Below are 16,484 nucleotides of genomic sequence, written 5' to 3' on the forward strand. Positions count from 1 at the left end.
AGACAAGGAAATTTGTTTTATTGGTTCTTTAGCTGTTATTATGGACTTTATAAGTCATCTGACAAAGATGGGTATGTCAAATGAATTCAGCTGCAATTTCTAAAAGTTTACATGTCCTCAGGCCCTTTTGTTTATAATTGTATATATATATATATATATATATATATATATATATATATATATATATATATATATATATGCAGGAATGCCTTAGTTTTATACAAATGAATTCTCTCCACGCCAAAGCATCTGAAATCTATAAAAGATTCATTAGTGCTCTATTCCTGCTCCTGTGCTATAAAACATTAATCTCTCCCTCTTTCTGTCTCTCTCTCTTTCACAAAGCAACCCCACAATACCCTTTCTCTTTCCCTTTTTGTCTTTGTTTGTTTATATTCAGTTCAGTTATGCTTCATTTGCATGACTATTGGGGTACAGTAATTTGAAAGTACAGTTTAAGAGAAATCAAATATGTAAACAATGCACAGAAAATAACAATACTAGATTAATAATAATAATAATAACAATAATAAAAGATACAGAAAGATAAAGAAAATGTTAGAATCTTAAGATTTTAAAAGGGACATATGTTAAAATTTCAAGTTTTCTTTTCTCTTTGGAGTGTTACAAGCTGTTCATGCATAAGATCCCTAAAGTTGCAAAGATTAAAGTCTCAAACCCAAAAAGATATTATTTATAAAAGATAAGGCTCGTCCATGTCCTACTAAAACAGCCTGTAAGTACTTTTTCATATTTAAAGAATTTGCCACTGATGATTCAAATGTGAGTTTTACGCAGTGTAGAGTAGCACTTATTGTGTCTTTAATCACAAATGCAGACATGGTTTTAGGTTTATGCGGAGAAATGCAACGCATAAAAATACAGTATAAGTCATTATAATCAGTAATTATGTTCCCACTGGATGCAACAAAAGCCTCATTTGCAATGGGTTTTATTGCTTTTGTCTCATCAAACGGCATCACAGTATGGTAAGGGGCGCAACATCACATGCTTGAGTTATTCGGCAAGTCACAACGCACTGGATAGCTGGCCAATTAGCGCACAACTCATTTTTCAGAATGATGAGCTTTGTAAAAATCTACGCCTTTCAGAAAGGCGGGGCTTAAATAATTGTATTTTTATTTTTACCTTAAACCACATTATCACATTGCATTACACCAAATACAGAAAAAAATATCATTCTATGAAACAGGTGCCTTTTCCAGTTAGTGATTTTTAGTCATTGTAAAGTAATGCATGTTATTCGACTGCATTGTGCCATTTCAAGCTAAACTGAGACATTTTAACATTATACAAAGTATGAAAAAGATGACTTATGCTTGATGAGGACCTCTTGGTGTCATTATTATATGTAGCCTATGTATGTATTTATGTATGTGTTTGTTTATTTATTGAATTGTTTATTACTAGTTTATTACTAAGGTTGACACAAGCTGGAGACTTTCATATTATTATTATTTATATGTTGTTGTTGTTTTTTCATTTAATTTTTGCATAACTGTGTTGATGTGTTTTAAAATTGTTTAAAATAATTGTCTGAAATAATAATAATAATTACCTGTATATTAATCTCTAAGCCGCCCCGCCAACTCTCTCTCTCTCTCTCTCTCTCTCTCTCTCACCTCTCTCTCTCTCTTTCTCTCGCGGGCGCGCACGGCGCCACAGCCTATTTCCGTTCCTCCCGCGCGGCTGCACGGACGCTCGGATCTTTGGAATACTTCTGCTTTCACCGGAAATGTGACATACAGCCTATATGGATTCATCCCGCCAGTAGTTTATCCCCTTCCAGTGTGACTTTCCCCAGCTCTCGGCAGTCCTCCGGGGCAGCTCCGTGTCGGCAGTGAGCAGCAGATCTTTGAGTTTGGATGTTACTGTGATTGTGTCTCTGTCCAAATGACTGAGAAAGGAACCACCGGGAGACGCTGCTCTCCGTCCCGCGCCTCTACGGCGACCGTCGGGTAAAGTTTGAGCGGCAGGGATGATAGTGGTTCATCTTCCGTGAGGTTTGCAAATTATTACAATTTACCACAGCGAGGAAAACACCATCTTCTGCAGACCAAAGGGAACATCTTTCTGGGATTACTAATTTACTGGATTTATTCGTAAAACATGAAGGCTTTAATTGTTGAGGGTAAGTCATGGACATTATTATTATTTATTTATTAAGTTATATTTGCTGAATTCGCTGTTTTGATTTATTATACACAGTTTAACCGCCGCATCTACACGCCACGCGCATTCCCAAATGTCTTTCACGGAAAAGAAGGGTATTATGTGCTTTACTCCCGGTACCTATTGCAAACACTGAATGGGTGTGCTCATATATTCAGAACTCTCCGTAAATAAAAATACGGTCATTTTGTACTATCGTACGCGACGCGAATGTTACACTACGAACACGACGCTTCGTTAAAAACGTGTTCTAGTTTGACGCGTCGCAAACAGACAGTCTGTCGGGAAAAGTCAAAGTTGCTTTGGATTGACACGAGCATAAACCTATGTCTCAACTAGTTAATGCGCGTCCATGAAGGGGTGCGCGAGCTTGAGTATCTGAATAGGTTTACGCAGGGTAGTTTGCTCACGGTCGAGGTTGGTTAGCAGTTTCCTACCGCAGACGGCACTCTTCCCGTTGTTGATGCAGTGAGAAAATTGAAAATAAAATTATTTTGTAATATTTATATTTTTTCTTTTTTAAATCAATTTGAAATGTGCTTCTAATTTTAGACAGTAATAATTGTGAGGTTTCAAATACATCCTGTGTGTTGTTCAAGACGTTTGAGTAAATCTGAGTAGTTTCATATGGGGTCTGCTCATTTGCATATGGTGTTTGGGGGAGTGGCCATTGGCTTTTAAATCAGAATATTTAATTACAAAGGCCTGGACAATGAATGGGGGTTTATAAAGATTGTAAATAGTTGTTGTTGATAACTTATAGTTGCGCGTGCAGTACTGTCCATGCAGTTTTGTGTTTAATGCTAGTGTTTTATTTGATTTATTTTCATACAATGTCAAATGTGAAATATATTTGAGCATTTATTTTCTTACAGTACCAGTATCTGAAGAAAAGGACCTTATCGAATATGCTAACTTTAGTCATTAGAATTAAGCATATGTAACTAAAAAGGAGTATTTTCAGAGTATTCTCCTCTAAATACATGCAAAATAAAAATAAATAAATAAAAAACATAAATACAGTATAAAATTCTCTGGTTTTCCCTGGTGTTTATAGATAAATAGGTCAAGGAAGACTTTATCTATAAAGTTTTATAATATAAAAATTCAGTCTAACATTTGGTTTTGCTTTCTAAATCAGGCAAATTCAGAAAGGTGCTGTCCATGGTGCTGAAATCAACAACAAAGTCTCAGCTTCCTGTTTTGCTGTTTTCAACCCAAAGAGGACAGCAGAGATTACGGCACTGTTAAAAAATGGTTGAAGCACATTTGTACTGCATTATACCTGGCCTAATTAGGCTTTAACAAAGCATTGACAATGTTTGTTTTGATTATACTTGTGAGCTCGTCAGCAGATCTAACTAAAGATCACATCACACGATCACAAGAAGCTTTGGGAGGTGGTGAAAAGCAGCAGTGCTCCACCCTATACAGCAGTGACTGAATCCATACATTTCTAAGAACGGAAGCATCTCACTGCACAACTTTCATCCAGCAAGCTCAATGCACTCTAGATTAGTCTAAAAGGGTATTTTAGATTAGTGCAAAATGTATTGCAGGGATTTAAGTAAAAAAAAAAAAAAAAGGTTATGTAGTGTTTCATGCATGACCAACTTGTGTGTCTCCTCGCGGTGCGCTTTCTCACAGGGGTAGTTATGTTGTTTAGGATGCCAGATGGACATATTCTTCTCACTGTTTGGACCCATTCTGTATCTGTGACCCCGCCTCGCAGAGCTAACCTGATTGAGCTGAAAACACATTAAATATTCCATCATAGTGAGACGGAGAGCGTTAAGGATGAGAAAGAGGGGTAGTATAGTCGTGCAGATGGATCTGCCGGGGGTGGAGAGAGGGAATGTGAGGAGGAGAGGAGAATGAATAAGGAGTCTTCATTTCTGTAATGTGATGTGTGGAGGTATTGGTATTTGGATGATAAATGATGTATATTTTTGTTTTAGCTGTGGATCCTGTAATTAAAGCTAGAGCAAGACGAAGGATAGCCCACTCAGAAAGCTTTTACTCTTATTTTCTTTGTTTGTCCACTCACTCACTTTTGGCCCTCATAAGCAGTAGTCAACCATAAAACAATCTGATTCATTTCAAAATGAGTGAACAGTAGCATGAAATTTACATGACCTCTGTGTCAATTTACTCACACTGTAAAAAAGATTATTAAAGTATGCTTTACGAGAAAATAGTATTTCAGTCCTTCTACTTAAACATTTCAAGGTTAGTTTATTGTTACTTGCTGTTTCTTTGTAAAAACTGCCAGCCATCTGACTTATGCAGATGTGAACAGAACATGAGCAGTATATTCATCCACTGGAAGTCTTCCCATCTGCTAAAGCTCACAATATTCATTTGCACTTGCTTGCACATTCAAATATGGCTCCTTTAGGTGTAACCAACCAAGTTTGACATTATTAACACCAATGCCGTTGGTGCAAGTTTGATGAATGTGTATCTCTTAGGTTATAATCTTACTATATAGTATAGGTAACATTAAGCATAAATCAACACGCAATATAAAATCTGAAACCTGGGCAGTGAGTTTAGAAAGGACAGTGAGTTTAGAAGTATTTCAGTCAGAAAGCATTGTTAACAGAAAGACATTTGTGTTTTAAGCTTGTAGCTATTGGGTCTGCAGTTTTGCTTGTGTTTGAAGTCTGAAGAGCATTTTTCTCCAAAAGGGTTTTAGTCTCTGTTTCAGGCAAGCAGCTGTAAAGATTACTTTTCCTTCCTGACGGTCGAAAAATTTATTAAAAGTGCTGAAAATATTCCAGCCTGCAGCTCTTCAACACGGAGAGCTAATTCACTGTGGTGAGCTTTTAGTGTAAAGCTTTGTCTTATAACTTTCACTCATTCTGTCACTCTCAAGAAGACCCTCTTCATAACCACCCATATTTACACAGACAGCAAACAAGGCATTTGCACTCCAGTCTCCTGTTATCAACCAAATAATGTGGATGATCAGGATACATGGCAGAGAGCAGCAGACTCACAGAAAGGCTCTGTTGGAGGGAGGCTCATTCTGCTGAGAGGTCTCTCTGATACAGAGCTTCATCTGCTACTCGCAGGTGTGGAACAAAGGGTATCAGCTGTTATGAAGTCGCATTGGTTGACGTAGGATGAATCAGACTAGCTGTGGTCTGGAAAGTGCTGGGATTTCAAAGATCATAGTAGGACTTGGTGATATTTTTCCAATTGTGTGCAATGACGTGTGCAGTCTGTTTGTTGAGAGCTTTAATGTTAAGAGCGTCACAGTCAACAAAACAAGTCTGCCTGATATTCCAGTGGATTTACAAGTAATTTTGTTTTCCTTTTTGTTTTGTAATTTGAATCTGAGTTATATATAGGGATGCAACGATACCATTTTTTTTTCAGAACTGATCCGATACCGAAAATTCTGAGTATCTGCTGATACCGATCTAATCCATTACCAGTGCATTTTTTTTAAAATAAATATAGAATTTCCATACTTCTCTGTGTTGACCTGATCATTACTCTTTTGTGTTAATCACACAACACAACTTTTTTTTTTTTCAATTTTAATGAAAAATAGCAAATGAAAAATAAAAATGTAATCATATTCTATGACTAAAATACTATTATAAACTAATTTATTCACAAATAAAAGTGAGTAAGTATAAAATCTGGTAAAATGTTACACTACTTTTTTTAATATTGTAAAATACATTCATGAAAAAACAAGTATATACATTTATATAGAAATCTAAAAGACATTTATTTTAAATGTATAGAACAGTAATAATGGCAACAACATGTGATAGATAGGACATAACAAAAAGGACTTTTAATAATCTTTGACTGTGCATAAAAGTATTATAATACTAAAGGTGCCAATACAGACCAGCACAGACCGATTATGCGCATCCCGTGCGCAGAAGAACGAACTTGAAACAATACAGTGTCACAGTGTGCAGGCTGCGCAGCCCTCCGAGTCTGCATAGAAAAGTTAGCACAACACACAAGCTGCACTGCTCGTGGTCATCTTCAGTTCTCTCTTCACAGCACTTCAGCTGGTGTACTGTTTGAATAAATCAATTACTCCAGGATACTGGTTTATTTTCGACTCAGAGGGAGTGTTAGCCATGTTAAAAAAGTAAATAACTTAAGTAATTTGCGGATTAATGCTTCCTGGAGAAATTAGTTTTAAAGGGGGGGGGGGGGGGGATGCTATTTCATGCATACTGAGTTTTTTACACTGTTAAAGAGTTGGATTCCCATGCTAAACATGGACAAAGTTTCAAAAAATTAAGTTGTACGTTTGAAGGAGTATTTCTGTTCCAAAAATACTCCTTCCAGTTTGTCACAAGTTTCGGAAAGTTTTTTTTAGAGTATGGCTCTGTGTGACGTTAGATGGAGCGGAATTTCCTTATAAGGGCACTTCTGCCGGAAGAGCGCGCGCTCCCGTATAGCAGAGCACTGAGAGGCTGAGCACAGACAATCACTGATCAGAGCGAGAGCGTCGCGAAATGTCACAAAAGAAGTGTGTTTTTGGTTGCCAGAGCAAGACAACCCTGCACAGATTACCAAAAAAAACAGCATTAAGGGACCAGTGGATGGAGTTTATTTTTACAGAGCATCAACGGAGTTGTGCAAGTGTTTGTTCCCTGCATTTCGAAGATGCTTGTTTTACAAACAAGGCCCAGTTTGACGACGGATTTGCGTATTGTTTATTTCTTAAGGATAATGCAGTCCCAACGAAAAAGGGTCACGATCGTGTGTTGGAACCGCTTGCGGTGAGTAAAACTGCTTAAAATATCTCTGCCTCCTTGTTAGTGCGTCCGCCTCCCATGCTGGAGACCTGGGTTCGAGCCCCGCTCGGAGCGAGTCGTTGCTGCTGCTGCTCTCGTTCAGTTTCAGCCATCACAGCTGTCACATGCTCTAAACACAAAAGCTTACTCGCGCTTGTGATTCTTTAGCTCCGCCCACACGTCACGCCTCCAGCCGGTCGTGTTTTTCTGGGAAAAATCGGTACAGACTATCTTTCTCTTCTGAATATAATAAAACTAAAGACTTTTTGGAGTTATGAAGGATGCAGTACTACTCTATAGGTACTCAAGATTAACAGGTTATTGAGTGAAAACGAGCATTTCACCCCCCCCCCCCCCCCCCCTTTAAATGATTCAGTTTGATGTGGTGAACTGGTTCAACTGGTTCACTAAGAAGAACCGGTTAAATTGAATGATTCATTCACAAACCGGACATCACTAGTACAAAGGGAAGAGGTATTTATACATACTGTATTAAATATGTGCGTTAGTTTATTGAGCCTTCTCTTTTAACAGTTTTAAACCACAGTTATTGTGCGATCTTGAAGATAGTTTCATCGTTTTTACTGTAACTGAACACAACACACAGTTTGATTGCTGAATGGAGGAGGACAGACATCCACAGCTGAAGAGTTTATGTGAACTTGAATTTAATTACTTCAATATTAATGTGTATCGCACATTGATCTATGGAACAGCTTCAGAACACTTGAAATATGGCAACAAAAATGTTTATGTGCCTAATAATGGTGTTGTGCCTTTCGTCTGTACGATACCCGATCAGCAGAAAATTGCAGTATCAGAGCCGATACCATACCCGAATATCGGATCGATGCACCCCTAGTTATATATTTAATTTAATTTCAAATATTTAAAATGTGTACATCTTGTATATTTTGTTTCAAATATATATAAAATAAAATAATAATAATTATACATTTAACAGAAGAAAAAAATTATAAAATAGTACTATGTACGATATGTATCTATACGATGCATGCATACAGTATATTAACTAATTCGTTATATATATATATATATATATATATATATATATATATATATATATATATATATATATATATATATATATATATATATAAGTAACTGATTTTTTCAAGAGAGTTTGCAGGCAGAGAGTGGGAGAGTGAAGTTATCAAGGTCAATGGTCCTTCCATCTTTCTGCCAAATAGCATTCTGAGTGATGGGTGACCTCAAACTGACTGCTAAATATTGCATTTAACGTGTAGAAACAACTGAGGCAAGATGCAGGTATAATCAAGAATGATTCTGTGGCATTATTTGACTTCGGAGTGCTGTAAGTAAATCAAATCAAATCATCCTCTTGGCTTTTGACGGCAATATAAAGGAGGCCATTATTAGAGAGATCACTTCTAATTATTATCGCTCCTGTAAGTGTAAATCCTGTTTGCTCGGAGTCAGTTGCTCAGATGGCAGCATTATCAACAATCAACAAGAGGAGACAGGAAACCCCTACAGTACCTCATTCAGTAGATGGGAAGCATGAACGAGTCCCTGAGGATTTAAAGAATGGAGAGTAAACTGATTGTATAGAACTATAACAGCTATAAGAATATATAATAATATGTTAATATCACCAAATATAAAACCCCAAACACTAAACACTAATACATGCATTTCACTTTTCATTCCTGAAAGTTGTTCATTACTAAGATAAAAAAGATTTTTGCTCCTGTGTCTCAGATTTTTTTTTTTTTATTATTATTATTTATGTTTTTGAAAGTTTGGGCAAGTTTCTCAGTAGATCTCAACAATGTCTCAAAATCATAGCTGATTTTATGAGATTTCAACATGAACATGAATTAACAGTAGACTTATCTGTGTCAATTTGATTTATTCTTAGGATTTTAAGAGGGCTGATAATATGATTTTTTTCTAAATATGTTACTTAAGTCTGATAAGCTATGAAACAGAAACACTATTGGGTGTGGGGGTTTTATCTTTGACAAATTATGTAATTTTATGGATTCCAGAATGGTGAGAAGAAAAAAAAAGGATACTGAAATTGTCAGCTTTCTGTATCTTGGGGGCTTCAAACTGTCAAAGCTGTATGTGGCTAATGCTGTGTTTTGCAACATTTGCGGATTCAGTTTTGGCCTAAAAAAAAAAAAAAATATCCATTGCATATAGTGTGAAAAGTATTGCAGGTGTGGTAAGAAACTCAACAGAAGCTCATCAAATCCCACTGAATGAACTGAATCCACTGCAGTAGCTTCATTTATTCAGGCAATCTCACATACTGTTGCATCAGATGAGCTCTCTGTTCAGCAGAATGACCAAACCGCATCAATCAGATGACCTTTACAGATGCAGTGTAACGATGCTTTGCAATCTTTCGCTGACATGGGATGTGTTGTGTATGAAAAAGGATGATATTGTTAAATTTGAAGTTATTCTTGCCAAAATAAGCTTAGCTGTCATGCTTAAAGGTATGAAATGGTGTTAACAGCTGTACTCATGGCAGCTTTTGACTATTAAAAGGCTTTGAGCTATAGCATGGAATGAAACTAGAGCAACTTTCGATTTGAAATTGGGGAGAAATTTCATCTTTGAGAGATTTGAGAAATTCAATCACCATCCATGATGGTGTTGGATCATTATGCCACCATTTTTTTCTTAATGCATTCTGCAATCTATTTTATTTTATATTATTTTTTCATTTTAGAGTTTCACAGATTATTATTCTATGTAAAAATATTTCCTACTCTAGGAAAGCGAGGTATAACCAAAATCACAGTATGTCTATGTACACCATGGTATCTCTGAATACCCGATTCTGATTGGCTGGCAGGTACAGTATGCATTAAAACCATAGGTTCTTTGCACAGGTAGTGCCAAGTCAGTTATATTAATCGATGCACACTCACACATAAACACGTCAAGAGAGAGAGATGTTGGAAATCACAGATCACGCTGTGCACAAAACTTATTGTCAGCGCTGCACTGCAACTTTTATTAATAAAATAGCCTAGATACTAGATCGCTACATTATATTCCTCAGCCATTATGTGGTAAAATCGCTGTTTTTGATGTAACTAAACAGCTTGTAGATAGAGAGTCGCACAGACGAAGGTAACTCACACACACAGCTGTCGTCTCTCTCAGTTGATAATTCATTCAAAAAAATGTGGTTTTACCACAATATTTAATCTCTGTATCTGATTTAAAGCAGCCAGAATGCTAGAACTAATGAGCTGTAACTGTCGAAAATAACCATCGTCTTTACTCTTCTGGTCAAATATTGTGCTGCAATCAGTTGTCAGTGCTGGCAAATGAATGTGGTATAATCAGGATAATGCACGGCTTTAAAACTATTTTAATGCACTCTGCAGAGGCAACCACCAAATGCATTATATATTTTTAAAATATAAATATATTTTAAAAAAATGTTTTAATGTTTTTTGAAAGACTTTAATGTGCACCAAGGTCAAATAAAAAAAAAACACATCACAGTTTATATATTCCTGTGATTTCTTCTGACTCCAATGTCATATAATCCTTCAGAAAACATTCTAATCTGCTGACTTACTGCTTCTTATTATTAATGTTGAATACTGTTGGCTGCAAATTGATCAACATATTAAAGAGATTACTGCTTGAAATTACTGTTGAAAATCCAGCTTTGACAGCTTTTACATTATAAGAATAAGTTAAATTTAAATTTGTTTTAAATTGTTACAATATATAATATTTATTGCTGTTTTTACTTAATTTATTTAATCAAAAAAAAAAAAAAAAAATACAGCCTTGGTTGAGCATAAAATAATTATTTCAAAAACATAAAACAAATCTTAATTTTACCAAACTTTTGACTGGTAGTATGTGTGTGTGTGTGTGTGTGTGTGTGTATATTTATATATATATATAATGTTATTTAAACTCCTGCACACTGATAACCTCAAAAATATATCTGCCACAGTATACAGTAAATGTCAAAGCAAACCTGGCATGTTTCCTCCGTTGCATGCTTTATACATCATGCTGTCCAGCTCTATTCTGCACAGTGTTATACTTCTGTGTTAATTAGCCCTCCTCCCGGGCAGGTACATTTGATCAAAAACTTTTGTCTGCATTAAATTCTGCATAAGCGATCATATGTTAATTAATTTTAGATAGTGCCTGAAGCAGGATCTAATTGCAGCGAACACGGAACTTAGAACTGGCAGCGTAATTGACAAGAGGTGGACATGCAGTAAAGCGTCCCTCTGAGGATTAGCTCCAACTCTGTCTCCAGACAAACACCACTTTCTCCCTTTCAAAGCAAACAGGGAGAGCTCCAAGCTAACAAGTGAGCCCGTGCTCCTCTTTCAAGCCGCGGCAGCCATTCTGTCTTCTGAATCAAAGATTAATTAATGGTGATTCTGCTTCATTTTTTCCTCATTACAATACTCAAATATAAATGCTTCAGCTAACAACCATTTTTAGCCGAACATACGCCCATGGTAATGAAACATTTATCCTTTAATCTGGAGAGGAGAGGTAAGTAGCTGAACTCTGTGAGTAGCTGAATAGAGCTGGTGATGGATGAGCTGGTAAATAGTTAATTAGACAGAGCACAAGACGACCTTAAATTAGGTGCTTGACTTGAGCCTTTGTCTGGACCATAAGTCAGTGTCGTTCCTCCTTTTCTGTGCCGTTTCACCATTTTTCTCTTTGCGTGTCTTTGTTTGGACCTCTCCAGCCACCTTTACTCTCTGTTTCTCTCTGCTCGCTGTCACTTTTTCGCTTCCGTTATCACTCAGGCAGCCGTGATTCATCACACCTTTAACACCACAGATCCATTAGTGACAATCTTTTAGCATCTCTTTTAGAAATCAGCACAAATGGAGTGTGAGAGCTAGTACAAGGCTTTGGATTCAGACTCTGATACAAGGTCTATATAGATTTAGATATAGATTTATTCTTCTGGTTTAAAGCTTTGTTGTTAAATCAAATAGAATTAGACAAAAGCAGTTTTTGCTAATTTTCTCTCTTTTATTTTTCTTTCTTTTCTGGTCAAAACAAAACTAACTTGGGAAATAACTCCCAAGATAACGGGTATAACAGAATATGAACCTTCTTACAGTTTTTACAACCGAGTTTAAATAGGTTTTACAAATCTCTCAAGAACATGTCTGGTCATAAACCTGGACATGTTTTCATATGATTTCTTGTGATAATTAATGCGGACCTCAAGGGTGCATGGCTGATAAGGCACTATTAAACACTTATCATTTTACAGTAGACTATCCTTGCACTTTTGTTTGGATCTGAGACTATATGTTTCAAGATTATAGATAAACAAGTACACTTGAGATATCACACAAAACCTTAGCATATTACACTGATATTGATTGCTCTTCTGTTAACTGATACTGCTGAATAAGACTGAGAATTTAATCAAATATGGACAAATGGTGTGTATAAGAACTGTGTTTTATCTTTTTTACTTCTTTCTTCTGGCTTTAAATGAGTATTTCTCTATGATGGGGAATAAAACATTCTCCAAAACTTCTTTGGAGAAACAGGCCTTATAAACAGCAAAATACTGATTCCTTTTAAACAGCTTCTAAATAAAATTCAGAAGTACAAGCGTTGCTCATTTTAGACATTTTTTTTTTCCTTTGAGAAAAGAATGAGTAAGTATCAGACAGATCGACAGAGAGAGACAGACAGATAGCTAGACAGAGAAACAAAGGCACAAAGTGAATGGTTGATATACCCACCAGAGAAAAAAAACAAACACTATAATAAAATGAAACAAAGCGTGAAACTGAATAGAAGACAAAATATTGTGTTTTTCATCATAAGTATAGTTTGAAACAAGCAATGTATCTACATTAGGAGTCAGGGCTGGGTGGAAAAAAGATATTTAGACCATCATTCATCTGCTTGGAAAGGAATGAGGTATGGCAGAAGAGAAAGCAATGTCTGACAGAGAGAAACAACATGGATGTTTCACTGGATCTGAGCAAATGACTTAAACACGATTACAGAGATCCCCACCTTGATAGAATTATGGCATTATTGCTATGGGGATTGTTCCCACTATGTGCACATAGTGACAAGGTGTTTATGGGAGTGAATGAGGTGAACTCAATGCAGATGTTCTGGTGCATGATGATGGAGTTTTCTGGGCCATTCCAGATCTAGGCTATCAGTCCAAGCATAAGCAGAATGAAAAATCAAGAGTCATAACAAACAGTCAGAGAAAGATCAACTACAATTCTAAAATTTATAAAGAACAGTACTTTCAAAAGTCCCCTGCAAAACTCTCTGCCGTAATGCTAGGCTCTTGTGGGTGGTTGTTAGTGCAGATGGATGGTTTCTAGGGTGCTCTGAGTGTTCGCTAGGTGCATGTAAAGCCGAGTTCAGACTGCACGATTTTCAAAGTAGTCGGGTCACTGTTCTTTTTACACTGCTTGACTATCTTGGCCAGCATTCAGTCGCTGCTATGTTCACACTGCACAATGGATGGGCGGCAGAAGGTTTCACACTCCATAACTTTACAATAGGAAGAATTGCCGACAACTCTGTCTGGCATGCAAACTACGTATCACAACCAAACACACACGAGATATGACAAGGAAACAACATGTGCAAGACCGGAGTTCTCACGTGAGACTAAGATTATTATTAAAATTGATAGCCTGCAAGTAGCCTGACTACGTCAGACTTCCTACTTCCGCTCAATTTCATTTCGCTTTTGTACTCAGTCTGATACAGCGTCAGAGCTTTCTGTTTGCCACCGGTCTGAAAACAGCCGGGCCAATCAATGAACAGCGTGACATAGATGCTAAGCACCGAGTTTTAAATTGTAGGTTAGAGAAATCGAAAACCGAAACGACCACGGAAATGGGAAACGAGACACGGGATGCAATTCGCTCTCTTATGGAGAACATTCAACTCTTTTTCAAACTGAAGCCAGAACAAGAAGAGTGTTTAACAACAGGTTTACAGTGGAAGTTCAATCAAAGATTTGAGTTTGATGCATGATGTCTGTGCTTCGATGCGGCTGTACAGGCGCATAACATACGTCATAACTAAACGTATCTGATTGGCTTACGGGTAACCAATGATTTTAAACTTCAGACAAGCGCCCCCTAGCGAGAGAGAAAACACTTCTCTATAATGCCATTCCAGACTCTGTCTACGAAGCAAAGTGAAGTAGCAGAGTCTGGTATTACCAGGCTAGCCTGCAAGAAGCTTGCAATACAAATTGCCTGTGCGCTGATTTGTAGCGAAAACAAGAAAGAGGAGGAAATGGTTGGGGAGATGGAAGGATACTGTGGTCTATAATTCCACCCCAAACTCCTTGCTGCTCTGTATCTTGCTCTCTCATTGGCTGTCGGTCATCGCTGATGTAGTTTTCTGTCAGAACACTTTTCACACAGCAGGATTTTGAATCGGCGGTTCTCTCAGATCGCGTCTTTGCTCATTCACACTGCCTGATTGTCACTCGTGTGAACGAGCACCGACTCGCCTGTGATTTCGGGCATTTGTCGGGGATTTCTCAAAACCTGTCGGCTAACTAAAATCGGGGCTAAAATCATGCAGTCTGAACTCGGCTTACAGTAAGTGTTTTACATGCTCTATAGGTTTTGGATGCTTGATAGAGCTGATATGCTATTGCTAGGATGTTCTGAGTGGCTGCTAAGTAGTTGTTTGGGTATTCTTTAGTTATTGATATTGTGTTTTAGGAATATGATAGAGCTGATATGCTATTGCTAGAATGTTCTGGGTGGTTCCTAAAGTAGGTAGATGTTGTTATATTCTGGGTGGTTGTCAGATTGCTATATGATTGTTAGGGTGTTTTGGGTGGTTAATAAAGATAGTATGGTGTTACTAGGGTGTTCTGGGTTTTTGTTAGGTAGTTGTTAGGGTATTCTGGGTTATTGTTAGTGTTTTTTAGGTGGTTGATTGAGCTGCTATGCTGTTGCCAGGATTATCCAGGTGGTTGCTATGTAGGGCTACACAATTAATCAAATTTCTAATAGCGATTACAAGTATGGATGGCACAATTACGTAATTGTTTTAAGTGGCAATACATTTTTCAAAGTCCACTTATGTTATTCGGTGTGCTTTTTTCTTTCTAGATGTTATCTTGAGGTTTTTTTTTTTTTTTTTTTTTTCATTATTTTAATTTTAGTTTTAGTATAACATTATAATACCTAATCACTTTTTACTTTTTATAATTTAAAGAAGAAACCAATCTGATGCATAGTTGACATTTGAGGCTTAATACTATAGAAAAGCAATAAAAGTTTTTAGAGTGTTTTTTTCATATAAAAATATGGCATGCTGTTGCATCAAACAATGGTACAAACATCATTCAATATAAATTGTGATAATCATAATTAATAATCGTAATTACAATTTCAAGGGAATAATAGACAATTATGATTTGTGCAGCCCTATTGCTATGTAAATGTTACAGGATTCTGGGTAGTGGCTAGTGTTGGTATGCTGTTGCTAGGCTGTTTGAGTGGTTACTTTCTAGAACCAATAAAACCAACCTGGATGAAAATTCAGTACAGTACAGTCATCTAGAGTGCCTTTGACTAAATAGAGAATGCACAGTGGAGAAGCTGCCTTCTGTCAGCAGCCTTGAACCCAGAGAAGCCTTGACAGCGTACAGACTCTACGAACAGGGCCTCGCTGCAGAGACAGACAGATACAGACAGAGTCAGACAGCCTGTGCTCTTTACTGCACACAAAATGAGGTAGAAACAGAGCTAGACTTTCTGACCTTAAGCCCTAACCGCACACAAATTAAATACACAATGTTTTCTGGTTTGTACAGAACCTCAGAAACCCATATGTCTGCTAGATTTGAATGTGAAATCTGACTTACAGAGGAAAGGGTAACCAGCGAGACAAAAATGTCATGCTGAAAGTGACCTGCATATTAGATAAAATACACTTTGATTCATAGATCTGACCTGGTTTGTGAAGTAAACTACAAAATTAATAAACTCACTATACTTATTTGGTCTTTAAAATATTGAATAAGAAATATTTACTAAATATTAAAATGTAAACTTGTGATGTTCCTTTTTGAATTCATGATTTTTTTTTTTTTTTTTTTATAAGAAAAACATTTGAGATATTCAGCAGATATCATTGGTATTTTCTTCTCTTAAATACTGTCTAATGTTTGTAAATTGTACTGTATATTGTAGCGATGCACCGATACTGCTTATACTGATAGCCAATGATTAAGAATACCGATATCAATATTGATAGTTTGGTCATCTTAAAGGGTTAGTTCACCCAAAAATTTAAATTAGACTGTTTTACTCACCCCTGTGGAATCCTAAGTGTATGACTTTCTTCTTTCAGACACATCCAGTCAGAGTTATAATAAAAATTGTTTCATGGCACTCAAAGGGTGTTGCATTCCTTCAGTCCGAAAGTTAAAATACAAAGTGTCCTTCCATTAAAAAAGAAAAAAAAGTTTTTGTAAGAAAAATA

The 16,484-nt window shown here is 36.6% G+C and overlaps 1 protein-coding gene across 1 annotated transcript in view; it reads left to right on the plus strand.

The window, feature by feature from the left end:
* The first annotated feature begins 1,664 nt into the window (after positions 1-1,664).
* LOC128014204 (reticulon-4 receptor-like) overlaps positions 1,665-16,484 on the plus strand; it is an 82,832-nt gene continuing 68,012 nt past the window's right edge. Inside the window, exon 1 of the mRNA XM_052597587.1 lies at positions 1,665-2,152. Coding sequence (XP_052453547.1) covers positions 2,131-2,152 — 22 coding nt within the window. The 5' untranslated portion in view covers positions 1,665-2,130. The remainder of the gene's footprint in view (positions 2,153-16,484) is intronic.

The sequence above is a fragment of the Carassius gibelio genome, chromosome A5, assembly GCF_023724105.1.
Source record: "Carassius gibelio isolate Cgi1373 ecotype wild population from Czech Republic chromosome A5, carGib1.2-hapl.c, whole genome shotgun sequence".
In the NCBI taxonomy this organism is placed as follows: Eukaryota; Metazoa; Chordata; class Actinopteri; order Cypriniformes; family Cyprinidae; genus Carassius; species Carassius gibelio.